This window comes from Alligator mississippiensis, chromosome 12 (genome assembly GCF_030867095.1).
Source record: "Alligator mississippiensis isolate rAllMis1 chromosome 12, rAllMis1, whole genome shotgun sequence".
NCBI lineage: Eukaryota > Metazoa > Chordata > Crocodylia > Alligatoridae > Alligator > Alligator mississippiensis.
In genome coordinates, this window is record NC_081835.1 from 26081157 (window position 1) to 26108730 (window position 27574).

Here is a 27574-nt window from a genome sequence, read left to right on the forward strand (position 1 = left end):
CAGAGAGTTAGAAGCTGGCATGAACAACTGGAGAAGAGTTGCTGATCCCTTTTAGAAAAGGTGGAATTTCCTTGACACTGTGTTAGGCCTGTGACCAAAGGGAAGGGGCTGAAAGACAGCTTGGAATTTCATTTGGACTTCCTTTACTGTACAAGAGGAGGAGAGTTTTGACTAGCAAAAACTGTCATTTCTGCAGTGAAGAGTAAGCTGTTGCTGCTGCAGTGCCCACTTGTCTCTTGTTTTGTATCAAGGGATCCCATTTGAGTACCATGAGATCAAAACTGTACTATGATTGACAGTATACCACTGGGACAGACAACAGCTCAAGGAGGGTGGCCCAAAGTAATTCAGGGCTTTGCCCAGTCAATGTCAACACCTCAGACAGGATCACAGGCAACCCCTGCCAATCACTGAACACCAGCTGTACATGCTCTTGGTGAGTCGCTCTGTTTGTCAAGTGGGGCTGCTGGTCGCTACCTTAGCTCTGACTTCCAGTTATTTTGGGATTAATGGGTACTCCCAGATAGAACACCCCTTGGATGCTACTCTCAATGTGGCCAGAGAATTAGATTGGTGAGACCCACATCAAAAAGGAAAAAAAAAACCTTCCTTAGGCAGAAGCAGACTTTAGAAAGCAATGTCTGGTATTGCTGAGAAAACCATCTAACAACAACTGCATATTTTACCAGTCTCACAGGCCATGACCATGAGAAATAAGTAGTTTACCTTTGAGCTGCTTTCTCTCACACCCCTTTACCATCTGCATTGAACTTCTGTTAACTTTTTCAGTCATACCCCAGTCTCTGCCACACACTGGGAAAGACCCTCAACTTCTCCACAAGGAAGACTGATAAAGCCCAGTGCCACTCACTTATCTGAGCTATCACATTCCATGCCCCCTCAATAATAGGGAACCCCTCTAGGAGTTGCTCCTACAACTGTGTGCCGTGGAAATTAACAAATAACATTCATTGAAGTAGCTGTAACTTTAATAGCTCCCTGTGTGAAATCTGCTTCTTGCTAGCCAGATTTCTGTTTTACATATATAAGACTCTTAACTTCAAGAGAAGAGCTTATAACAGTCACATAACTAAAAGACTGAATACTAACTGCAAAGAATCCATAGCTCTCTGAAAATGTTGGCAAGTCTCCCACATATTTCAGTGGCTTATGGTGCAAGCACTTCCTGCTGGAGTGTTGATTGTTGCTGAAAACATAGACCCCTCCTTTAGCAGCTTTCTAAATCATATCAGGCCATCTCTTGACAAGATCTTTGTGTGTGTGTTTTTTGTTTTGGCTAGGTGCTTTTCAGGAATGCTGCTAGGTTTCTACAAAAACTCAGCAAAGTCTATTTTCACACAAAGTGCTCACACAAGCTGGAAAAATTAACGTATTATGAAGTGGCCAAGTGCACTAAGTGTGTCAAAAATATAAACAATGATTTTAAACTTCCAAAATGTTTCAGAAGAAGGCTGCCATTCCACTGTTATCCTACGCTGATGCATAAAAATGAATTCTGGACTCCTGTCCTAGTGCAATTTTTGGTTGATTTTGTTTTTCTTTTTTCTTCTGTATTTACAAAAACAAATACAGAGCCACTAAATCAGTCATGGTCTTTGTTATGGAAATATGCTTGATCCTGTAGCCCATCCAGACAACTCCTCCTGCAGTCAGGACTATAGGATCAAGTTTGCATACAGAACACAGCTGCCCTGCTAATTTAGGTCTTTGGGGATAGGTTTTAGTCTTGTATCTTTAATTGTGTACCTATTTTAAATGTACAACGCTGAAAGAGTGAAATGTTTGTATGGTTTTTAAAATAAATTACTAAAAATGCTGAATTTTTCAGCAGCAGTACAGTACCTGCAACTCAAGCAATAATAGAATGCAGAAGTAGAACAGATTCTGTGTATCTCCATTACTGAATGCTAAATATATCGGGTAAAATGTTGGCTCTACCGCAGTTGATGGCAAAACTCCCACTAGCGCTGAATGCGGGGTGTGGCAGGGCTCTGCAGGTGCCTGTCACTTTAAGGGCCTGGAGCTGGCAGCTGGCAGGTGCCTGATTGGGGCAGCCATTTTGAATCAGGGGCCGCCCCTATAAACAGGGCAGCTCGGCTGCTGGAGGCTGGGCAACAACATTGCCTGGCTGCTAGTATCAACTGGAGGTAAGGGAGGAGCTGTAGGGGATGGTCAGGAGGCTCCTGGGCCTGGGCCTGACCTAAAACTGCACCCTGCCGGGAGTGGGTGGCCTGGTGGGGCTCCCAGTGGCACGGGAGCCCCCAGGAAATGCCAGGCCAGTGACCACCCAGGTGAAAGGCGGGTCGGGGTGCCTTAACCCCTAGCCCCCACAACTGGGTGGGTTACCCTTTGTTGGAGGGTCTGGAAGGTGGACCCCACAGAGGAAGAGTGAGGCCATAGACTCATGCCTGTCTGGACTTCCCCTGACTGGTCCATGCTGGGGCCAGGACCGGAAGGGTCAAAGGGCTGGGGGGGAGGTCACCGCGAGGGATGCCCAAGAGCTGCGGGCCTGGGGTCCCAACTGGCCTGGAGGTGGGCCAGGGCTAGTGAGCCAAAGGTCCCCGGGGGACCACACCCGAAGGGGAAGTGGTTCAGGGAGCTATGCTGCCCGGTATGAAGGTAGGTGAGACCACCTGAAGAGAAGAATCCAGGCAGAGTTCAATTAGTAGGATTTGGGGGCCCAGTGTGGGGCCGGTGATGTTGAGAACATCTGGATGCCATCTGCGAGGCTTGGGCTGTGGTGTAGGAAAGGATCGGAGCCACAGATAGAGCTCCCTGGCATCGGGGCAAGAAATGGGCAGCCTCCAGCTTAATTGACTTCTATTAATTAATTACCAACAAGGTGTGATGGGCGAGAAGGCGGGCGGTTAGCCCAGAAACAGGTGGGTGGGCCATCGTGAGATTGGCCCTGCAAAGGCCCCTGTTACAGGGGATCAGGATTTTGCCTTCTCTTTTTAAATCATTCCCAAAACATTTTGTGTGGTGTTTTATACTTTACATGAAAAACATTTTTTCCCTAGTGACTGATAAGTGAACAGCAATATCAGGAGTAGCATCTCTGATATTCTGTTTAGTCTTATCAGTAAGCAAACTCATTTAACACTATGTAACAGGGTCCAGCTCTGTTACTGTGGGTGTGGAGAAGCTGGAGAGGCCCCACTCCCTGAAAGCATCCCCCTCACACCCACTGCAGAGCTGAGGGGACTCACCAGAGGCTGGGGGCCCAGGTTCAGGGATGCAGGGAGCTAAACCCAGGTGTGGGGGCCAGGGGGGAATAAAAGAGCTGAAAGCAGCCTCTGGGTGGCTGCACTGGCAGACAGCAAGGCTGCCTGGAGTCTGCAGTTACTATGAGCAAGGCTTTTCTTTTTATTTGTTTGCATAAACCCTGCAGGCCCTCAAAGTCTCTGAAAGAGGCTATGGGCAAGTGAAACCTGGGAAAAGCCTAGCAAGCCAGAGACATGAAATCAGCGAAAAGCTGAGTGACAGTTTACTGAACTCTGTTTCTTTTGCATCTTTTACAAAGCTCGTGGTGGTGGTGGTGCTATCAACAACCTCAGCTGTAGCAGAGGTGAGGACCCTGGAAAGTGGGTCTTTAGCTAAGGCCAGCAGCCAAAATAAGTGGTTGGTTTGGGGCGCCTGACCAAACATCCCTAGCTCTGCACAGAAGCTACCCATAATAGTGTACATACTGGTAGTGTTGATAAAAATTAATGGGGCCAGAGGAAGTCAAAAATCAAAATTATCTAGTGCCACACAAAGATAATCTACTTGCAAGTTAAGGAAACAGTCCCGTGGATACAGAACATATCACGTTTCACTCTGTTTAAATCCTGTCATCTTAGCCAAAAGACCAAGATCAGGTGATTAGTGTCTTGATGATAGATTAGCCAAGTCTTCGGAGTGAAGAAATTCTACCTTGTTTGTCTGTACATCAGAATTCGTGATCCTGGTTTGCATTAGTTAACTGTCCCTTCCCACCAATTCATTTCTTCCAAAGGATTATATGCTGATGAGGGATTTGCCCCTTCTATTATCTCTTCTTGGTTTTAGCTCCAGTCAATGTAGGTTTTGACTCAAGTGATTTCTTGAAGTAGCATTTCTGCCATTCGTCCACTACACTTCTATCATACACTCTGTAGACCAGGTCCCTGCTCAAGGCAGGAACATCCCTGAATAAAGCATCCCAGCAAGTGTGTCAATATACTAAAATGTCTATTAATGCAATGGGTAGTATACATGCTAATAACCTATGCTGTTATTTACACCATTAGGTCAGGTTTCTTGAAGGAGTGTTAGGACTCGATTTTCAGTGAAGTTCAGTGGGATCTAGGTGTCTGTCTGTGAATTTTTCAGAGGAGACTAAGATTTTATTGTTGCCAAGCACTGTGTTACAATCTCATTTTTAGGCCCAATACCATTTTCATTTGTGGCCTTATAAGCTTGCTGAAACCAATATGCAACACTAATGTTAAGGAGGGAAAGAATTTGTACCTTCCTTGTAACACCCCCCCCACCCCACCAACACACATACCATTGTGAAATTGTGCACGCAGCATGCTCAAAGAACGTGACCCATTAACATTTCTTTTGACTTCTATTCTATTTCACTATGTTCCTTCCCCCTCCAGCCTTTTGAAAACTGCCCAATTTTCTGTGCTCTGCAATTAAATATGAGGAAGTTCTTTTTAAAAAGAAAATCAGTTTCCCCAAATTATTGCAATGAAATATTCAAGACACTGAAAAACATAATCTGATGGTAATTAATTTTAGCCAATTCTGGTGCAAAGCCATTCAAATAGCTTTAAAAATGCATAAATGTGGTTATTCATATCGGCAGTGGTTCTTGTCATTACTACATACCAAGAAATATCAGGAGCACGCCCACTGCAACTTGAAGTACGAGTGACATGCTGATGAGAACAATGAGTGGGACGTAAAATGAGAAAGAGGGTCCTTGTTCCATCACTGCTTTTAACTGGGATGCGTTGGCCATCAGCAGAGCAATATCCAGCATGCTTTCTGCAGCACTCTTCTTATTGGCATAGTGATTAATGTTCATAGGTCCATTTCTCTGCAGCCACTGTTGTACTCTCTATAGAAAGTAAAAAATATTCTAGTTACAAATACATCTAGTTTAACAAGTTAGAGGTGACTTTGAGCCCAGGAACAATCTCACTAATAATGTTGCTGATCTCTGTACTGCTCTTATTCTATCTCTACTCTCATAGCTACCTACATCTTCTAACAAACAGGCAGTAATCCATATCAGCTTGGTCAGACTTGTACAAGATGATTAACTTACAAATATACTTAGAATTAGGGAATTCGGAAAATGTACTTTGGGAGAAGTCGAGCAAACAAATGGATTTTAGCATGTCAATATCAGGGCTGTACTTCAAATGCCCATGTTATACTGGATGAACTGAGGAGGAGAAGTAAGTTAGATCAGGATCAAGTTAGCTTAACAAACATCTGTACATGTTCGAAGCGCAGCCCCAGAGCTGGGAAAGCCCAGCTACTCACCCCAGCCCCTGGGCTATGCTCTTCCTCCCCTTCCACCACCCCTGACTTAGCTATTTTTAGCCCCTTGCTCCCCCCACCCCCCATTCCTGCCTGTCCCTCCTCCCACCCCAACCTACTTGGATCACGTTTTCAGCTTGGGTCCTAAGACTAGGGAACACCTGCACAAACACGACCTAATCAAAAATCACACAGCTTAAAGTAAGCTGTGTGATTGTAGATCAGGTCTCATCAGTGTGTGCACTTACTCACAAAATGATATGGACCACTTAAACTGCTCACAAGTCCTATTTTGGGGATTCATGTGGGACTCAACTGCTATGTGAGCATTGTGCTGTCCCTGCCACACACTAATCCTCCTTATCCCTTTGGGTTGTCACCACCAAAACTGAATTTGGCCCCCCCAAATGTATGTAGACACCTAAAAATGCAGATACTAGGTGTACCTTGGGGTGTTCCAAAGTGGAAAAATAGCTTAGTTGCCTGATTCTCACTGATAAAACATGGCTCTTGATGCATATATGATATGCATGAGCCAAAATATATCTTCTATTCCACCTCAGCAATGTATGAAGATACCCTGACACCTCTACCCATCTTGGTGCAGGAACACTGGTGTAAGAGGAGGCACAATGTAGGTCACTGACATTTGATTTAGTAACAGTTGTTAAATGTGTAATTGTACACACTTATTTCCTTTCCCATTGGGTGAAGGATGGAGCCCCTCATAGAATGACTTGATCTTGCCCTAATTCAGTATAGGAGTATAAGAAAGAAAGTGTTCTGTTTGATGTGTTTAACTGCTGCTTCTTAGGGATATGCCTACTGTACAAATGTTTTCATTGGCAAGTGTAATCACCGTGGTGAACGTCTATATTTAAAAGTTCTTTCAAATTTGGAAGACACCCTCTAATCATGATGTTCAGTAGTAGAGTTCAAAACAGCTGAATGTCCAACCAGTTTCACCAATGTCTTTTGTGCCTGTGTGTGCCTTTAAACTAGAAAGGTTTCAGTTCGCAGAGTTGCCAGTTCCTTTCAGGACAGCAAGCTGCAAAACTTGACCTATTTTCTCTAGACGCTTTGTATCCTGCCATAATCTAAATTTTCTACTGACAGAAAGATGTCAGCAGCAGTCTTTTTTACAAAAGGATTGAAACCATGTAATCCTAGCATTGCAGAGAAGGCTTGTTTACTCAGACTCAGCTCACAGTGGAAAGAGAATAGACCTGAAAAATTAACATAGACTTCATTCAGGAGTAGCACACTATTCATTTGTCTTTGTCTCGGTTCCATGATCCAAAAAAAAAGCTATTAATCTGGTTCTACAGTCAGTCCTATAACAATAAAACATGCCCACATATCTACTGGAGCATTTGTAAATACAGGGCACCCCCTGGGATGCCAATATCCTTCTACCACTGAGTGTACTGCCCCCATTACTTTCTTTCTAGGGTCATGTGAAATAAATAATCGAGCTACCCATTTCAAGAAGACCTAGACTAACACTTGAGCCTTTAATTATATTGGAAAGAAAGACCACATTATGCTCTTGGTTACAATTAATTAATAACAATAGCAAAAAAATACATGAGTACAACAGAATTTGACCTGTGTGGCTTCTATTAAAAATACCTCTTATTTTAAGGTCTATAAAACTGATAACATTTATAGGCTTTTTTCAACTAATCTATAATATTTGTTTAGATTTTGGTTTACTTTATAGTAGCCTTTCTGCCAAACTGCCTTAGAAAAAAATATTTCACTGGGGGACAGCAACCTGATCCACACAGCGGATAGCCCTGACATAGGCTTTAATTCTGAATGAAAAAGCAGATTTATTCTGTGTTCACATTGCAACAAATACTTGAGCATTCAATCCTAGGAGTGGGAAAGTAACCTTAAACTACTGAGCGTTTTTTTTAGTGGATGCTTCTTTGTTAATTACATGCAAATATTAGTAGACTGTGTCACATCCTGCTTCAGTGACACCTGTGGGTGTACTGGGGTTATTCAAGTGTAAGAGCAGGTAGTGAGTGTATCCTGATTGAGTGGTCTGTTGTACTGGCTGGAACACACAAGCCTAATGCTGAGGGTTTGGGGCAATGGACAGCCATAATTAATGGCTCCTACTCTGAGCTACAGCACAGAAGCTCTGTTAAGCGTTGTGGGCGTCTGTGTAGGTGGTCCAGGGTGGAAGGTGGGGGTGCTTTAATTACAGTGGCTCCGAGAGCCGCTCTAATTAAAGTGCCTCAAGAGTCGTGTGTATTCAGCATCCAGTGCTTGACAGACTAAAGCTCATTCGACGTGCTTTAGTTCAAGCACCCCTCCCCCTCACACCAGTTTAAAGTGTGGGGATGCTGAACAGATATGACATGTAGGCTGCTGGAATGCATTAATTAATGCACTCCAGCAGACTCAATTAATGGAGTCTGCTCTGATGCATGCTAATTAGCATGCATCAGAGCAGACGTCTGGCCTGTGTATAGGTGCCCTGTACTTGTATTTCATACCATCAGCTGAACAGTTGCCAGCTTGACTTGAAAACTCATTGAGACTGAGACTCTGATGTTTTAACAATTCATAACCAGAACCAGCCATGCTGATACCTGTACAATGAATGGCAAGTCTCCACTACATGGCATGCATAGTCAGTATTTCCTTTGGCCACAAGACCAGCGCTGTTTTTTGTTAGAGAGAAAAAAATCTGCAATGAGAGAAGTTCCAGTAACAACTGCCTTTGGTTCCCTGGCTAGGGAGTGGTACTTCCTCACTGGGAACAGAAGAAGAAAGGAACAGTGTAATAGGTCACTCTCAGAACTAGACTTGATACGCTGGCATACTGACCTAAGGCAATTGCTGAAATGGCTAACATTCATGGAGAGGTTTTTCTGTCTACAATTCCTGGAACTGGAAATAAAGGCAAACATAAAGGAAAAGGCAGGAAGTGAATGATAGGTTTCTGTTTTACCAGAGTAGGAAGCATAGGATGCATGCAAAATGGTTTAAAATTGAAATGCAGCTTTATGGCTTTAGAAATATTAGAAGCAGATCACATGAAAACTCTCACTGTTGTGACTGCTCACGGAGCTGCACCTGCAACTTCAGGGATTTTTTCTCTAAGTTCAACAAGCTCTTGATTTATATAAGAAATACCTTATTATGAGAGAGGATACAGAGTTTTGGTCAAACAAGATGAATTTCAATGGTGCTAGTATGTTTATTTGCCACTGCAAATTGACTACAGTCTGACATCACAGTTACAACATCACAACAGCTACAACATCACAGTTACCTAGAACTAATTACAGTGGGTGTCTTTCAAATGTCTGACTATTTTTAAAAGGTCCAGTGTGGAAAAGACTCTGGCATGCTCATTCCCCTATTAATAAGCAGTAAGCTCTTGGATGTATTGGCAGACCTGGTCTCTGAAAAGAACTGTGAAACCTCCCCCCTTTCCCAATCTCTAATTCGCTGAACAGTTTACTGAACACAGAAAATGATGCTATTATCTCCAGATATTTGCCTTAGATTTTATTTTCCTCTAACCTTTCATGAAAGATGAAAAAAAAACCCCAAGCCTGATTTTTGTTTCTTTACATTTAGAGCTCACTTTATTAGTAGTACTTTATCTGAGCTTTATCTGGTCATCTTATAGGTAGAACACTGAAAATACTTGTTTTCATGGACCATTATAGCTTATGCCTTCCACTTCACAGTTTGTTTGATTTTTTTATTTTTTTTTTATTTTTTTTTTAGTAAAGGCGGCTTCATTGCTTACAGTACAAAAGTGGTGCTGGGATGGCCAAGTGAAACCAAATGCTCAAGAGCCGCTTGATGATTTAACAAAACAAAATATCTTATGCTTTCCAGTATGAGTCCAGAAAATATCCATTTGAAGTTTGAAAACCAATTTTAAATACAATTCTCTCTTGTAGTTAAAAAAAAAAAAAAAATCCTGTTTACTGATCAGTTAACATTTGACTAGGAGCTGGTGAAAATTGTTTGTCTGCCTGAAGGTCAAAGTCTCTTATGCATTTGTGAAGTTATTGGTGACTGCTTAGCTCTCTACAAACTGCCATGCTTACAAGACAGGGTCAGACAAAGAAGAAAGGTTTGTAGGGGGAATGGATAATTTAAGTAATTCTAGTAAAATGTTATCCTCTACTTACTGTGAGTCCCAAGGTACCTGTCAGGCTATCAAGACTGGCAAAGGTGCTAATTAGTATGTTAGTTTTTTATTATGTAGGCACCTCTTCATTATAAAGTTTCTCTGAAACGACCAACACTGAAGACTGACAGGGGAGAGGGGGTGGTTTCCCCCCACATCGGCCATGTAAAAGTTGGATTTTGTTACTTTCCTCTGTCCTTGAATATATGAAAGGAAAGGCACTTGGCTTCATGGAGTAAAATTTTAAAATATGACCTTTTCTCTTTTTGGAATACACATAACTAATCTGCTAATCTTCTTATTTTCTTTCCATCATGTTTTCTAAGGGGATGATTTTTTTAAAGCTTTTTAAAACTTTAAGCATCTAAACCTGTGGAAGCCTGACATTTTCAAAGCTACGGAAAAATTCTGTAAATACTTATGTATAGCTAGTTCAGTGGTGTTGTTCACATGAAAAGTTAGTGACAGTTAGTCTAATAAAATGTAAATAATTCTGTTCCACCCAGGAGAGCACACAAACACAAGCAGATTCTCCCTATGCCTGAAGAAGGGTGCTTGTGCCTGAAAGCTTGTAAAGAACAAATCTTCCAATTATTTAGTTGGTCTAACAAAGGATATCACATTTACCCAAAGAACCTCATCTGCCTATGTCCTTAGACCAACACTTATAACCAACCGACTCAGTTACTGAATGCAATTCCTTACATCTGGGTTCTAAAATCTTTAAGAAAAACAGTGGATGGAAAATCTTTTGTAGAAGAACTTTCTTGTTTCTAAAATTTCACATTCCTGAAAACATGTTTCTTTTTAAAAGGTTAAAGATAGTAACATTCTTGAAATATTTGCAAATATTTCAAATCTAAATGCAAACTTTCAGATAACTGCTTAATGCTTTGTCTGACAAATAGGAAGTGTTCATGCTATAATCTGGTATTACTGATTACTAATATAAGAAGCCATGTAAAATAGGAATACTGAGTTGGGGAAAAATAGTTAGTTGGCAGTATGTTAGTAAATCAGAAAGAAACGTATCCCAAGACTCTTAAGAAGAAGAGCTAACACCTTCTCAGATGGCTATTTACATTTAAAGATACTCTCTGAACACTCCTGCACTGTAGAACAGTCTAAATTTAAAACCAATTTCCATTTCTCTCAAACCCTAATGGAAGTGAAATGATGCCTCAGGAACTGAATTCACAACAAAGTTAAACTTCTGACTTCAAAAATATTTTAAATATTTACCAGCTCAAAAACAAAGTCCCTTAGATGTGTGTTGCATATGTATTGGCATATTACATATTCATAGGTGGGAGACTTTTCCAGGAGCAACCAATGAAGACATTGAGCAAATTAAATTCTGAGAGCAGGTAAATTTAGAACACCCAACCCCCAAAAGAGGTGTGAGTTTTCTGTTTCAGGAAGGTTATGGAAGGAGAGGAAATAAAAACTTAAGCACCCAGATGTACATTCTGCTCACATCCCTTACCTCCATGGAGGTCTCTTCCCCAGGATCCTACAGTGCTCTGCTTTCTTCTCCTTCCCCCTCCACCCCTGAAAAGAGGCAGGGAGAAAGTAGGCTGGATAGTTAATGAATGCTGCCTGGGCACTCAGTTGTTACTAGGGCTGGACAGCAGGAATCTCTGGATGGGGAGGGATTGGAGTTGCAGCCCTTAAGGTCTGCCTAGCTGGAAGGAAACTTAAGGGCCAAGCACCCTGTTCTTGTATTCCCTGGCCACAGAGCACACCACTGCATGCCTTCACAGTAATTTTGTTGCAGCCCAGAAAGGAGTGGGGTGGGGTAATGGCATCTGTTCATCTGGATGGTGCTACCTGTGTTGTAGTACTTCTTAGTGCAGCAGCACTTGCAGTGCTACAAATGTTACACTAGTCCCTGGCCTTAAACTACCAGCAGCTTCTCCCGTGACACCCAAGATGTAGATTGTGCATTTCTGGAGAGAAGATGTAGGTTATCCTTAGTATACTGAAATAAATAAAGGAATTGAATCTGGAACCTAAGATTTATCATATTTACTACTTTGCCTATCTCTAGAGCAGGGGTGACCAAGAGCTGGCCCATGGAGCCATGTCATCTGGCCTGCAAGACTTCCCACAGGCTGGAAAGTGCTAGGCAGTGCTAGGAGAAGCATGACAATGGACAAGGCAGAGTGAACAAGCAGTGTCTGGTTTGTGGGGGTGAGTATGAAAACATATCAGTGGAATAGCTTTGGGGCTGATAACTGGGGAGCCTGGAGAGGCAACAGCTAATCATCTTTGGGGTACTTAGGGCTGTGTGGGGACAGAGGACAGAGCCCCATGGGCCAGAGGCTGAGCACCACTGCTCTGGACTGTGAACTTCAGTGACCTTTGGAGAAAATAACTTGATAATCAAAGTTTGAAACTCTTCTTTCTACAGAAGCCAGAGCCACAAGACACTTTTACTTATGCATACGTAATACCATATTTGCTTGAATACAAGATGAGGGGTTTTTTCCACCATCAGTAGGGGGAAGCCCCTCATCTTATAATTGTGCACAAGTAAACCTCATTAAATACATTGTCTATCCATAAACTGCTGCCAAACATGCTCAGTAATGGGAACCAACTATAAAGTTAATTACCGCAGCCAATACTGAGCATGGCTATAAAACCCTTTTTTTTTGGTCCATATGGTGAAACATACTGCTGGGAACCTATCGCAAGTGCAGACAAGCTGAATAAGATATTTTTAAAGGCGTGGTAAGCCACTACATTGCATACATTTCCACTTCCTCTTCACTCCCACAGCTGAGCTGTGCCTTTCTTTCCCAGTTCTAATGGCTCTTGTTTCTTAAACAGCCTTAAATGTCTGGCAAACATCACCAAATGGGGCCCCAAACAGTTCAACCAAGAACCCCTCTGTCACTCCCTCTCTCACCCTGTTGTGTATGATTAGTGTGGCCCCGCCTTCCATGAGGTGGAGCCAGACCAGGTTGCCCTGTGCCTCATCTGCATACACCTTTTTGGAGGATCCCAGGACTCATGACAAGATCCCTCAGTTCCAGTCATGAGTCGGGGGCTAATCGGCACATGGATCCTTTGTGGGGAGTATCTGGACACGGGTATGCGCAGTGCTCAGCTGTGGGGTTGCCATAGCTTGAAATGCTGTTGACCCTGCTGGGGCCCAGCCCAATGAACTATATAACAAATAATGAGTCTTCTGGCTTTGAACTAATACATTGCATAATTTGTAGCAGCAGTGGGTCCTCCAGCGGGAGCTGGAGTGACAACGATAGAGAGGGCACTTTGAACTGAGTATGTGACCCTAGAAGCGGGGCAAGGGTGGAAAGGAAGGATGGACTGGTCTGAGGGACCAGCATGGATGTAATTGTTTTGTATGTGTTGCATGCGTTGTGGATATTGTAATGGGTTCATGTGGCCAGCGGACCTTTGTATGGGTGTGCAGGTGCATTTTTTTTATCATGGATGTACGGGTGCGTTTTATCCTTCTGTGGTGTAAATATATATAACCTTAAATATAGACACACATTATATTTTTACAAAAAAAAAAAAAAAAATGTAATGACTTTACTTACTGACCTTAATGACCTTACTTACTGACCTTACTTACCTAGCAGGAGAAATACCATGACCACCAAGGTGGTTTTCCTACTGGCAGGGAAAATCATGACAAAGGATTTGGAAGTATATGAAACCCTAAGCAGGGGTGGAGGATGCTTGCTGGCAGCAGAGCCACAAATGGTTCTTGAATGACTTGCACAGATTTGGAATTGGATGATTTGACTGGGAATACTAAAACTTTTTCTTTTAAAAAAAAAAAAAAGAAAAAAAGTAGAGTTTGTAATGACAAGTTCATATCCTGATTCAGGTATGCCCTGTGGAAAGCCAGGAACCTGCTCATAAACAGACACTCAGGCCCCACAGTTGAGAACTGTATTAAAATGGGACTAAGTGAAATGTACTGGTACTACAGAAAAACAGAAGACGACAATGGAAAAGAAATAGCAGACATCATATGGTGGAGAGGGGTCTGGCACAGACTTTGTCAGGGGCAGGTTGGGTATGGAGATGGGTGCGCATACGCAGTGCAAACTGTAGCAGATTTTTAATGGTTTAACTGTCAAAGTGTGCTTTGATCTGCCAAGTGAACCACAGGGGCCACTTGGCAGAGTGGTTGAGGTAAAGTTTTTATTTATATGCAATGCAATATATATGCAAAAAAAAGTTTGTAAATAGGTACAAAAGTGTGTTTATGGAGTACCTGTGCTAAAACTTTCAAAAAAGCACTTTCAAAAAAAGGTAAAATATATCAATTCTGGAAGAAATAAATCTATGGGGAGCTGTAGTAATTTGCCTAATCAGGGCAAACTAACTGATGTGAAAAACATAAACAAGTACAAATGGTGAAAACTACTTTTAATTAGTTTTAATAACTTAAGGTGGGAAGCACCTATTTTTTTAGAATAACTTGAATATCTCTGCCTTTTATCACTGCTTTCCATTCTATTGTAGTATACTACAGCATTTGTCAGAAATTGTACTGTAAGTTGACTGTCACCTTATGTTTTGTGAAGCTTTGTCTATATGTTCCTAGTGCTATAAATAATTACTAATTACACTCTACCACTAACTATGAGATTAGAAGGTGTGTCCATTTGAAATATGCAATGCTGTAGGATATGTTACTTCATTCTCTTGAACAAAAGAAGAGCAATATCAAGTTCCTACAAGTTATGAGGTTGTTGCATAGAGTTCTACTTAGCAAAAATTAACTATGGATGTCAGTAGTAAAAAACCACTACGATCTTTCATGGTTCTAGCAAGAAAAAAAATAAGCAATGTGCAATTCAAATAGCTATCAACTATTTCTTTTCCTGTGTCATAATTTCTTCTGAATTTAAAGCAGAATAGTTAAATTGCCTTAGCCTGGTAGGTGGACACACTCATTTGGAATTAGTGGATTTAATTTGGTTTACTTAAATTCATTTCCAAAGTGTTTTGAAGGAAAGTTGTGGATGGTGCTGCATTATTTTTCTTTTGTGCACGTGGACCCTGATCTGGAAGGGCCTAGAGCAGGGATGGGCAATTATTTTGGCTGGAGGGTCACTTAATGAGTTTTGGGGACCTGTCAAAGGCCGCATCCATGTCTCTCCCTCTCTGTCTCCCTTTCCTTTCAGAACCTGGCCAGAGTTGTAGTTTGCCAGGAGCCCCAAAGATCAGATGGAGACTTCTGCTGCAGTAGGTGAGTGGCAGCATCTGCTGTGGGCACAGCCAGCAGGTTCCAGAGCCCAGATGCAGAACCTGCCACCAATGTCACAGCTGACGCTGACACCCGCCTAGCATGTGCTGCTTCGGAAACCCCACCTGGATCCACAGCTGATGCTGCCGCAGCAGGGGCTGAGACTGCTGGGCAGAAGCAGGCCCAACCACCCACCTGTTTGGTACCATGCAGTGGCTGGAGCTGCCAACTGTCCTTGGGCCAGATCCAATGAGTTGCTGGCCATCCACCTGTGGGCTGGATCAAAATCTTTTGGTGGGCCAGATCTGAGCTTCTGAGGGAAAGTCAGAGAAACATTTAATCCTGGTAGAAGGTAGGCATATAGATAGAGAACCAGTATAAGCACCTGAGGAACTTTTAATGCTAGTTACTGAGGCATGTAGGTGCTTTGGACACATCTGATTTTTAGGTGGCTGCTTAGGCAGGAAGGATTGATGACTAATTATTAGATGCAAGTATGCAAATCCTTTTGTGGATTTGGGCACAAAGGCCAGATTTTCAATATACTTCAGCCTCTGCAAACTGGGAATATATGTTCAGAAGAACTCAGCTTCCTGTTAGTCCATGTGCTAAGCTGTTTTCAAAATCTGGCTGTAAATTTTACAGTGGATCGATCTGCTGCTGAACACCTCAAAATCTGCCTCATGTATGTATCTAAAAGGTAACTGAGCTATTTTGAAAACCTGACAGTCAACTTCTACCTCAGATTTCCTCCCCACCCCTTGCCCCCCACCCCACCAGCCTTTTTATAATTTGACTGTTTCAGGCATAGTGAGAGGATTAATGTCTATAAAGTGTTCTGACACACAGCAACCTAATAACACAGGCAGTATTTAAATGTAGGCATTAACTTATGTCAGTTTATTTTTCAGTTATCTTTAATCCAGAGCTTGTATCTCAGTTTGTGGGAAACATTTTTTACAAAGGTTACTGCAGGCCACTGAATATGAAGCAAAATGGGAGAAATCCTAAGCAATAAAGATTTCTGGAATAAACTGAAAGATAAAAAAAAATCCCCCTCTTCAGTTAATTGCATAATCAAAACCCTTTTTGTTAAAATGAGATGGCTGAAGCAGTGTAATTTTAAGAGACTTTCTTTCATTTCACCATTCTGACGTAAATATGCTGTGCCTGGTTTATGGACAGACATTACTCATGCCAAATATATAAAGTTTTTCTGTACTTTCCAGTCTTTGACACTGCTTTAGTTCTAGTGCCAGTGACACCCTGCCAAGGGCATGTCAGGAAGGGAGGAGGGCTCATGAACACACATAATTTAGCCTTATTTACAAACAACATTTTTATGAGTTATACAGGTATGGCTTTATACATGCATTATTCTACTAGTACAGCTTTCTGTATAGACATTTCTTTTGACAGGAGTGTTTTGGTTGAATTTAAACCCCCCTCTTCCACAGCAACGCAAGCTGAACTGTCTTCCAAAGAAATCTGAAAAAAAGAAGTTCATGCTAAAATAAGTTTATGTCCACACTGGAGTGTGTATTGTCACACTTCTTAGGTGACAAGGGTTAAGTAAGCCCTTTCAACTGTGGCAATCAATGCTTTCCAAATTAGGGCTGTTGATGTACTTGTTACCTATTCTCCCAGTCAGTAGCAAAAGGCTGGCTGGTTGGTTTATTTGACTGGTGCATGAAAACTCAGGATAATCCTAACCCTCTGAAATGGGTGTCAAACATATGGCTTGCAGGTTGGATCACCAGATCCAGCCCTTTGATCTGGCCCCTGGTGCATCCTCTTTTGCTTGTGCTGGACCATTCCCATGTGCAGTGCTTGGGACACGCGGCGCTAGCCGGGCCAGGTCCCAGGCTGCAGCCCCCTCTGGGACCAGTGTCCTGGACTGGCCTGGGCAGGTACCTCCTGTGCTGGATCAGGTATGTAGGCTGGGGAGATGGGGGGGAATGGGCTGTGGGTCTCATCTGGCCTGTAGATTGACCCCATGCCACTTATCTGGCCTAATGAATTTGACACCCCTGCTTTAGAATAAGATGTCCATTTCTGAGAGGAAAGGGGGTCCACCTTTTGTTCTCTTCTATTCTCAGCATCTTCTCTATTCTCTTCAATGATCACGGGGCAAAGAGTCCCTCTAAACCAGGGGCAGGCAATTATTTAGGGTGGAGGACCACTTACCCAGTTTTGGCAAGCTGTTGAGGGCCGCATGGGTAGCCCCACCCCTTGACAGGTGCCCCGCCCCCTGGTCACTATCTTGGGACCAATGTCTCAATGTCTTGGGACCAATATTCCAGGGCCAGCGCTGGCAGGGCCCAGAGTGGGGTGCAGGCTGGCAAGTGTCTGTGGAGCCAGGCTGGGCTGCACCAGCAGGGAGAGAGGGGAGCTGGCCCAGCTCCATAGAACTCCTGCCATCCGGGACCCTGTACTCCTGTTGCCCTGCTCTGGGCCCTGCTGATGCTGGCCCCAGGAGACTGATGTGAGCCCCGTGCTCCCACTGACTCCCACACCTGCTTACTCCCACTGTACACCCAGCCCCATGGTACAGGCCAGGGGAAGCATGCAGCCCCGATCCCCTGCTTGCCAGCAGGGAAGAAGCTGGTGCTGAGCATGGGAAAAACGGCCCCTCCCCCACCCCATGGCCAGTGCTCCTTGATGCAGCCACTTGCAGTCCTCAGCTGCTGCCTGCCTGGAGCTCGCACAATAGGTAGCACAGAGGCGGGAGTGGCAGCCTCACTGCAGCCTACTGCAGTGCACGCTCTGGGAGGGCAGCAGCAGCAAACAGTGCCTGGCACGGCAAGCAGGGGGGCCGCAGCTGCTCCTGCCATGCACAACCCCGATGGTCAAGCCTGGAGCCGGCACAGGGCCCATGCTGGCAGTGGGGTGGGTTACAGGCTGGTGCTGAGCATAGGAAAAGCGGCCCCTCCCTCACCCCGTGGCCAGCACCCCGTGCTGCAGCTGATCGCAGCCCGTGTGGGGTGGCCTGTGCCTGCTCAGGACAGCCCCACATGGGCTGCGAGCGGCTGCAGCTGGGAGCACCAGCCACAGGGCAGGGGAGGGGCCGCTTTTCCCTGCGATCAGCACCAGCTCCTCCCTTGCCCACCCAGCTTTTACCTGAGTTTCCGGTGCTGGTGCAGCCACATAGAATCATAGAATTAGGGTCGGAAAGGACCTTGTAGATCTTCAAGTCCGACCCCCTGCCTGGGCAGGAAGAAAACTGGGCTCAAGTGACCCCAGCCAGGTAGGCATCAAGCTGCTTCTTAAAGACCCCCAGGGTAGGAGCCAGCACCACTTCCCTCGGAAGTTGGTTCCAGATCCTAGCCGCCCTAACTGTGAAGTAGTTCTTACGGAAGTCTAATCTAAACCTACTCTCCAATAACTTGTGGCCGTTATTCCTTGTTATCCCGGGGGGCGCTAGGGGAAACAAGGTCTCCCCCAAACCCTTCTGGTCCCCCCCTAGTGAGTCACCAGGTCCCCCCTCAGCCTTCTCTTGTGAAAGCTGAACAGGTTCAGGTCCCATAGCCTCTCATTGTAGGGTGTGCCCTGCTGTCCCCGGATCATGCGGGTGGCCCTCCTCTGGACCCTCTCAAAGTTGTCCACATCCCTCTTGAAGTGGGGTGCCCAGAACTGGACACAGTGGCCTGACCAGTGTCGCTGTGGCCTGACCAGTGTCGCATAGAGGGGGAGGATCACCTCCTTGGCCCTACTCGAGATGCATCTGTGGATGCACGATAAGGGCCGGTTAGCCCTGCTGACCATGACCTCGCATTGTCGGCCAATGTTCGTCTTGGAGTCAGTGATGACTCCAAGATCTCTTTCTGCCTCCGTGCTCTCAAGAAGGAAGTTTTCCATCTTTTAAGTGTGCTGCTGGTTACTACTGCCCAAGTGCAGCACCCTGCACTTGTCAGTATTGAAACACATCCTGTTTTTGTTTGCCCACCCCTGCAATCTATCCAGGTCTTTCTGCAGTCTTTCCCTCCCTGCTAATGTGCCCACCTCACCCCAAATGTTGGTGTCATCAGCAAATTTGAACAGGTTGCTTTTCACCCCGTTGTCCAAATCGCTGATAAAGAAATTGAACAGTGCAGGCCCAAGGACCAAGCCCTGGGGGACTCCACTGCCCACTTCCCCCCAGGTCGAATATGACCCGTCCACCACCACCCTCTGAGTATGACCCTTTAGCCAATGGTTCCAGGCCAGAAGCCTCTGCCGGGGCTTCTGGCTGTGGGGGGCCTGCTGTTGCAGGAACCCACCAGGGCTTCCCCTGGGTCCTACTGCCCCTGGTTCCTGTCATTTTTGTAGCAGGCGGCAATTAACACCTAGGGAAACCACAGATCAACCAACGGAAGAAATCAATAGGAAACAATGTAGCAACCGGGAATTCTCTAAACTTCACTGTTCAAGGGCTAGAAGCCCTGGTCTGAATTAATCAACGCCGGGGACCAGCTTTTGGGCTGAATATCTCCAGATCGACCACTCCCAGAGCCCTATTCAAAATTCATCAACGGACTCCCAAACCTGCACGTACATGTGGATGACCCCTGGGGCTGACAGATGCCATCCAGTAGCCACTGAGGGGGAAGTTCCACGAGGGTCAGTGACCCCTGGATTGGGCAAACCTGAAAACTGGGGAGTCACTCAAGTCTGCCAAGGACAGATAAAAAGCAGTGAAAAGTGACCCTCAGCGGTGCCCTCTTGATCTCCAACTTGACCAGCACCTGGCCTGTCCAGCCAGAAGGACCAGCCGGTGACCCTCTTCTGGAGGATAACACCACATTGAAAGAAGCCTCAACCGGCCATTGACGGCAGACTTCAGCACCTGTGTGATAGGTATACCTGACTCTTGTAGCTCACTACAGTGTGTGTGCTTGTGTGCGTGTGGGGACCAGCCCCAAGGTTTATGAGTTGACTTAATTACAGTGTTTCAATCCGCTTAATAAACCAGAATTTTAAGGATCCCAAGTTAGACATTTGTAGCCAACATTATTTGGTGGAGAATGTGGGCATTATTCTAGGATTATTAGCGGATTGGTAATCGGGGAGACTGTGTCTCCAGATAGATCCCACATCCACGGAGGTGGTGGGCAATAGTCATCCAAGGGGGTGGACTAGGATTTAGACTTGCCCAAGGGGGTGGGCAGACCCAAGGAGGGTCTGGATTTAGTTGTCACCTAAGGGGGCGGGCATAGCCCAAGGAAGGGATTTGGTTGTAGAACTGCAGGGGCTGGGGCAGAGTTGGTTGGGAGCGCGAGGGCTCAAGGAAACTGACAGGCTTGAGGCATGCTGAGGGAAATGTCTTTGTTCAGAACCCCCCCCCCCCCCCCAAAGTTGAAGCAGGAGGCCAAGAAGATAAGTGGGTACGGAGGGAGGAAATTTCCCCTCTCCATAGGGAGATTCTGAAGGGTGGACCCAGCCCATGGAGGGAGGATGTATGCACCTCAGGCTTTTCCATAGGGGACACTGAAGCACAATTTGAAAGATTTTGCCTTTGTGAAAAACCCTCGGTTCAAAGGCAACACAGTGCCTTGGTCTGGCTACTATGGCATGCTGTAAAAACAAAGTTGAGGAAAAAGCTCAGCTAGCCTCTGAAATTGAGGAAAAGGAGGAGCAAATCCAAATTCTAAAAGATAGATGTGTCCAATTGGAAACCAGTAATCAGACTCTAAAGGGGTTGTCTCGGAACTTGGAAAATGAAAATGAGCAATTGAGAAAAATAAATCAAGACAGTGCCCGACAATTGGAATTATTGGACCAAGAAAAGGCTAGCCGAGAAGCCTTGCAAAAATTGGTAAAGACAATGGCTAAAGACCAAGCCGAGAAAGGTGCCAAGGTCAACCATGGCCCTTGTCTAAATACCATTAACCATTCGAAAAAGGAAGTCCAGGAGCGCAGCCTGCAAGTAGCAGCTGTCATCCGGGGAGACCAAGCCAGGGATCCAGACATCCCCTTCAATCCAGGACAGATTTGGGGTGGGGAGATGTGGGGAGATCCAGAGGATGCAGGGGATCCCTCTCCTGAAGACCCTAAGTCAGATCAGGAGAGGACCCTGGTACCTGAGGTGAGTGCAATCACGCACAACCCATGGAAACCACACAGGTAACGGTCCCCCTCAATGGAGCTGATCTAGCAGCCCTGGGCAAGACCCTGAGATCTGCTAACATTAGAAATTTGGGACAGTGATTGCAGAAATCCCTCAACGTAGTGGAGTGTGAAACCCTGAGTGTCCGGGAATGGCACTGCCTACTAAGGGCTTGTGCCACCCCAGAGATTCAGGCAACTATGAATCAGAAGGACAGCTTTGGGGCAGAGAATATTCCCTGGAACAAAGTGGGTTTGGGGATCAGTTTGGAGAGAAAGACATTTAAGGGGCAGTTTGGGGCTAGCCACCAGACACCTGGGGAACCTGTTAGGGACTATGTGATCCGGTGTGTTATGTTGGGATTGCTGTCTAGCGGCAGAACCGTCCCTTGACAAGGAGAACAAATGGACATCGGACATAAGAAGTATAGATTACCCTCCTGGGTTTTGGAAGGAAGTACAGGAAGGCATGCATCAGTCCATAATTGGATTGATGGGGCCGCTCCGAGAAACCGGCCACCCAGTTCAGAGAAAAGCTTAATGACACACCGAATTATATGGTTACCTATTCTAATGAAAGTGCATATCCCAAAACTGATAGGGGGGTTGGGGGTCCAAATTATCACCCCAGCCCACACTGGGTTAACCCGAGGGTATCAAAGGAAAGAGAGGGAGAAAACGGGATTCGGTCAGCAGTGTGGAAGTTTTTAATGCAGCATGGGGAACCAAAAGGGAAATGGTATGGAAAGCCTCTAGCCGAGCTGCTGATCAGAATGGCAGAGCTGACTGGGGAGGGAGCAGCACCTCCCCTTTCTAACAGGGTAGCAGCCTCAGCCCTGGTCTCCGAAGAGCACTGACGGAGCCCCCGTAATGGGACCCCTGAGCAAAGCCCTGGCTCACGGGAGAAATTGGGGACCATCAATTGGGATCCAGAAGGGAGACCCTGAATACCTGTTATGGTGGGAACTCAAGGGCATACCAGTGCACTCCTGGACACAGGAGCTGCGCTAAATGTATTCGGAAGGAAATGGGACCTGAAGCAGGAAAATGGGTACATGTGTCCCAACTGAAACTGTTTAAGGGGGCAGAATAGATCTAACCCTGAACCTAGCCTTGTTAATAGGATTCCTTGTGTCATGAGGAGAGCATCCCAATGACCCAGCTTGGGGAAAAAAAAAAAGTGAGCCACCAACCACCTGACCCTCAAGGAACAGGGTAACCAATCTCTTAATCCTGCCAGCCACCCTTCTTGGCTAGCAGGAAGGAACGGCTTTGAGTCGCTGGAAAATACACATCGGACAGGCTGATCAGCGCCCAGTCCGATGTTGAGGCAGGAAAAGGCCAGAAAAATCCTCAACTTAGAATGGCCACCGTCCTGTAGGTAACTGCTCCATTTTTTCAGTATAAAAGAAAAGCACCCCAAGAATAGAAAATGATGTGTGCACTGCCACTGCACATCTCAGCATTGTACTTTGTAAACATAAATAATCAGCCACTGCAAGGAGTTTTCCTTGGCAGGTTTGGTTTGTGTGTGTTTGTTTTCTTTTGCAGAAGCCACAGTGTAGTCAAAGGTGACCAACAAACCATGAGGCCTCATTACTACCAGCAGCATCTTCCTCATCACAGCCATGGCAAAAAATTGTCTTGTCTGTTTGTGTTGTCTTGTTACATGTTTTGTGTTTGTTTGTTTGGTTTGTTTTAAGTTGTCACAGTTTAAATACATATGATATCATAAAGATATAATAAGAGTAATTGGTAATACCCCCTCTAAAAATTGAACCTGTCTGTGGATCCCAGACCAGAACACTTCCGTCCGGTTGGACTGGAAAGTTGTTCTGATATTTGAAACAAGGGCAGCAATTTTTAGAAGTTTTAGATTCCACTTGGTTAGCAAAAGGATATTTATTAAAGGTCATGTGTACTTTGTTTTTTGGGTTTTTTTGTTTTTCTCTGTACTTCTCTTAAGGATTTAAATGCTATTTAGAATATCAGTATAACAAGATGTGTGTAAAAAAACTGCATTCAAAGTCACATTTTAATAAGCAAAGAGACAACTATACCATTGTAACTGTTCAAATCAACCTTGTTATTTTCTCTCTTCCACCCCCCAAGGCTTTTCCCTTTCAATATCTTTTAACTGCCTAAGTTTTGTTTTAACTTCAAACCAGCTGAAGATGACACATCTCCTGTCTATATAGCTGAACAATGGTGTTCAAACAGTATAGTGACATCACCCTTGTGTAAGGCCAATGTCAAGAGGGGGAATAATGTAGCAGAAAGTCCCCTTTTCCTCTTGCCTGCATTTGCTCTCCCCTCTTTGGTTATATTTCTCTTCTTCTCCCTTTTCTTTCTTCCTCTTTCTTTCAGTATAAGATAAGGAATTGTGTTCTAAAGTTTGTATGTGTGTATTTTGTATCTCCCCTTGTATTTTGGTATTTTTATCTATTTGTGTGCCATGACATTACTTTTGTAGCTTATATTTTATACTCCTTACCTTTTAACTAAATGTTTTTAGTTTCAAAAGTAAGTTATGCATTGTAACAATGTTAACAAAGGCAGGAATCAAACTGCGGCTTCCCTGTATCAGGCGGGCCCCTGAGTGAATCAGTGATTGAATGGTAACACAGTAGCAGGTGGCAATTAAAACCTAGGGAAACCACAGATCAACCAAGGGAAGAAATCAATAGGAGACAATGTAGCAACCAGGAATTCTCTAAACTTCACTGTTCAAGGGCTAGAAGCCTGGTCTGAGTTAATCAACGCCGGGGACCAACTTTTGGGCTGAATATCTCCAGATCGACCGCTCCCAGAGCCCTATTCAAAATTAATCAACGGACTCCCAAACCTGCACATACATGCGGACAACCCCTGGGGCTGACAGATGCCATCCAGTAGCCACCGAGGGGGAAGTCCCACAAGGGTCAATGACCCCTGGATTGGGCAAACCTGAAAACTGGGGAGTCACCAAAGTCTGCCAAGGACAGATAAAACGCAGCAAAAAGTGACTCTCAGCGGCAGCCTCTTCATCTCCAACTTGACCAGCACCCGACCTGTCCAGCCAGAAGGACCAGCCGGCGACCCCCTTCTGAGGGATAACACCATGCTGAAAGAAGCCTCGACTGGCCATCAACGGCAGACTCCAGCGCCTGTGGGATAGGTATACCTGACTCTTGTAGCTCACTACTGTGTGTGTATGTGTGTGTGTGCGCGCGTGGGGACCAGCCCCAAGGTTTATGATTTGACTTCATTACAGTGTTTCAATCCGCCTAATAAACCAGAATTTTAAGGATCCCGAGTTGGACATTTGTAGCCAACACAGCTGGCGGAGCGCTGTCCCCGCCCAGGCTCGGTCCGGCCCGTGGTGCGTGTGCGACGGTGCCGCCTCCCGCCCGCGCTCCCTTATCCCGGCAGGTCGCGGTGCCTCGCCGCCACCCGTCAGCCCGTTGAGCTCGAAGGTCTCGGCCGCCGCGTCCATGCCGCTCCCCGCCCGCACCGCCGCCGCCGCTGCAGGTGCAGTATTTTGCCCACCGCTGCTCTAAACTTTCATCCTAAGCAGTAAGAGGCCCTCTGCTAGGAAGGAAATAACATACTCTATTCTGTTGCTCCTCATAGCAGCTGTATCTAAAACAGTGGTGCCTAACATTTTTACCCCACAAGCCTTATGAGTCTGTGGGCCGGATCTGGCATGCAGTATTGGCCCATCCAGGGCCCAATTCAGCCTCATAGCAATGGCCCACATAGGGCTTGATCCAGCCACACTGAGCTTAGAAATGTAGCAGTGGAGGAGTGATGGCGGCAGTGTTAATTACCAATGTTTCCTGGCTGCCAAACTTCCTAACCTATGAAGAGACCCATAGGCCATGCCATCAGGTTGAGCATCTCTGAAATAATAGAATATCAGCTTGGGGGTGGGATGGGCTGAATGATGATTGTGCTAGAGCTTTTGGCCAGTGGGACTAGTAACTGGCTGTCTGAAGCTGAGCAGCAAACAGGTTAAGAACTAGCAAGAAAAACCAGCATTTTGGCTCTTCTGTGCTAATTTCTGCCACTGTCAATGGCTAATGAACATCCCACTGTTCTATAAAGATGTTTTTCTTGGACTCTCAGACCCCCTTGCTGACCTCTGAAATGGAAGATTTCAGGCTAAAAGTCCTCCAACAAAAGACAGGTGCGAGGAGAAAGAAAGGGTATCCAAAACCTCTTATGCGAGTGACTAATAAAACTAGACTGTAATAAAATATCTTGGCAAAGGATTATTTTAAAAGCTGTGCTCTTAAGCAGAAGAATGTCATACAAATACCATACTCAGAGAAGGAACAGATGAAAAGATTTCTTTTCATTCTGGTCAACTACAATGTACTTGAAATCCAAAACACATAGAACAGTTCTGGTCACCTTTCCAAAGGGGATACAAACAGCAGGGGCTGGGGCACATGACTTATGAGGAGAGGCTGAAGGAACTGGACTTAACTTAGTCTGCAGAAGAGAAGACTGAGAGGGGATTTGATGGCAGCCTTTAACTACCTGAAGGCTGGTTCCAAAGAGGATGGAGCTAAATTGTTCTCATTGGTGAAAGATGACAGAACAAGGAGCAACGGTTCCAAGTTGCAGCAAGGGAAGTTTAGGTTGGATATGAGGCAAAACTTTCTCACTAGGAGGGTGGTGAAGCACTGGAACAGGTTACCCAGAGATGTGGTAGAATTTCCATCCCTGGAGTTTTTTTAAGGACTGGTTCGACAAAGCCCTGGCTGCAATGATCTTGTTGGGGATGGTCCTGCTTTGAGCAGGGGGTGGAATAGAAGCTTCTCAACCTGTGGGTTGTGACCCAAAAGTAAGTCACAACAATCTACAAAAGGGTCACAAACAAACTTTAATAATGGGTTCTCCTTTAAAGAAGAAGAATATGGGAAACCTCCGCTTTTCCCTTGCAGGCTGGCAGAGGTCCAGCCTGCAAGGGGCTGCTTGCTTCCCCCCCTGCCCCCACACACACACTGGGGGGCTGGGGCCTGGGGGTGGGGGACAGTGGGTCAGGAGTGTGGGGCACTGAGTGGGGACTGGCCATCCAGGTTTACAAATGGGTCCCAGTACAAAACTGGCTGAGAACCACTGGACTAGACCTCCTGCAGTCCCTTCCAACCCTCATTTCCTATGATTTTGTGACTTTGAGCATTTGAGCTTTGAAGGCCATCAGATACAGCTCACATCATGGATTATCCTCGTTCATCCCCCTCAAACTACTGGAGCTGCTGTTGCCATCACATATCGTAGCCTTCCTGCATGGCTGCGAGTCAGGTTTCTACTTCCCTTAGCTAACACAGTCCTGCCAGGGTTCCTCTACAGCTGACAACGGGCTCCGTGTGAGACGGGCCCACGGACCACCAGTTCCCTAAAACTGTACCTCACTGGAAGAACAGTAGTGGTTCTGCCTTCCTAATCCCGGGCGGGGGAAGCTGTAATCTTTAGTAACATGAAGTTACTAAAATCAGCTATGCCCCAGCCCGGGCAGCGCTCCAGCGGCAGCCCGCCCCGCAGGGCAAGGCGGAGACCCGGGAGGTGCCCGCCCGGAGCCCGCGTAGGAGCAAGCGGCGGGTCCCACCCACAGCCCGGCCGGTGCCAAAAGCGCTGCCCCGCCGCGGCCACTTGGCCCGGGGGAGACGGCGGAAGAAGCGGCTGCCGCCGGGCCGAGCCGGCTTCCATCGCTGGCTCCTCCTTGGCCCCGGGCGATGCTGCTGGCCTCCGGCCCTGGCAGCCGCGGGAGGAGCCCCCGGAGCGCTGTCCCCGCCCAGGCTCGGTCCGGCCCGCGGTGCGTGTGCGGCGGTGCCGGCTCCCGCCCGCGCTCCCTTACCCCGGCGGGTCGCGGCGCCTCGCCGCCGCCCGTCAGCCCGTTGAGCTCGAGGGTCTCGGCCGCCGCGTCCATGCCGCTCCCCGCCCGCGCCGCCGCCGCCGCCGCCGCCGCAGGTGCAGAGCGCTCGGCTGGGCCCGGCGGGCGGGCGGGCGGGCGGGAGAGCGGCCGGGCGCCGCCTCCCGCCCCTTCCTGGGCCGGCCCCGAGCAGCCGGGAGGGCGGTCCGAGCCGCGGCCGGGACCCTGGTTGGGGCGGGCAGAGGGCGGCCTGGCCGGACCTCGGAGCTGGCGGGGCAGGGGCAGGGGAACAGCGGGGAGAGCCCGCGTCGGAGCCAGCTCCTCCCCCTGCCCTGCGTGACACGGGCCACGGGCGTGCTTCTGCCCGTCGGGGAACATCAGGCCCCGGGGCGGGGGGCAGGACAGGCCAGGCCAGGCCGCCTGCCTCCGGGGCACAAAAAGAGAAATCAGGAAGGGGAGCGAGGCTTGGGTTATTGACAAGGGCTTGGTCGGGGGACGCCGCCCCTGCATGATGCGGGGAGCCCGTGGGCACTGACCAGAGACGCTGCCCGAAGACCTGAGCGGAGGAGTGACAGGAAGAGGCTCGCTCCGATCCCCCTCGCCAGAGCCTCCGTCCTGGTGTTACAGATGGCCAGCGCTCGGGGGAGGCCGGCCAGGAGCTCCTGGCGCTTGGGTGCAAGGTGTG

The 27574-nt window shown here is 46.5% G+C and overlaps 1 protein-coding gene across 2 annotated transcripts in view; it reads right to left on the reverse strand.

Moving 5' to 3' along the window:
• Nucleotides 1-27017, reverse strand: part of NINJ1 (ninjurin 1) — a 40550-nt gene extending 13533 nt beyond the window's left edge. The window contains exons 1-2 of one of the 2 annotated variants that reach the window (XM_059715406.1): nt 26875-27017; nt 4882-5113 (exon numbers count right to left, since the gene is read on the reverse strand). In XM_059715406.1, the coding sequence (XP_059571389.1) occupies nt 4882-5113; nt 26875-26946 (304 nt within the window). In that variant the 5' untranslated portion in view covers nt 26947-27017. Of the gene's footprint in view, nt 1-4881; nt 5114-11195; nt 11298-26874 lie in introns of those variants that run through there. The other variant, XM_014596580.3, reaches the window with a different exon arrangement.
• Nucleotides 27018-27574: the final 557 nt, after the last annotated feature.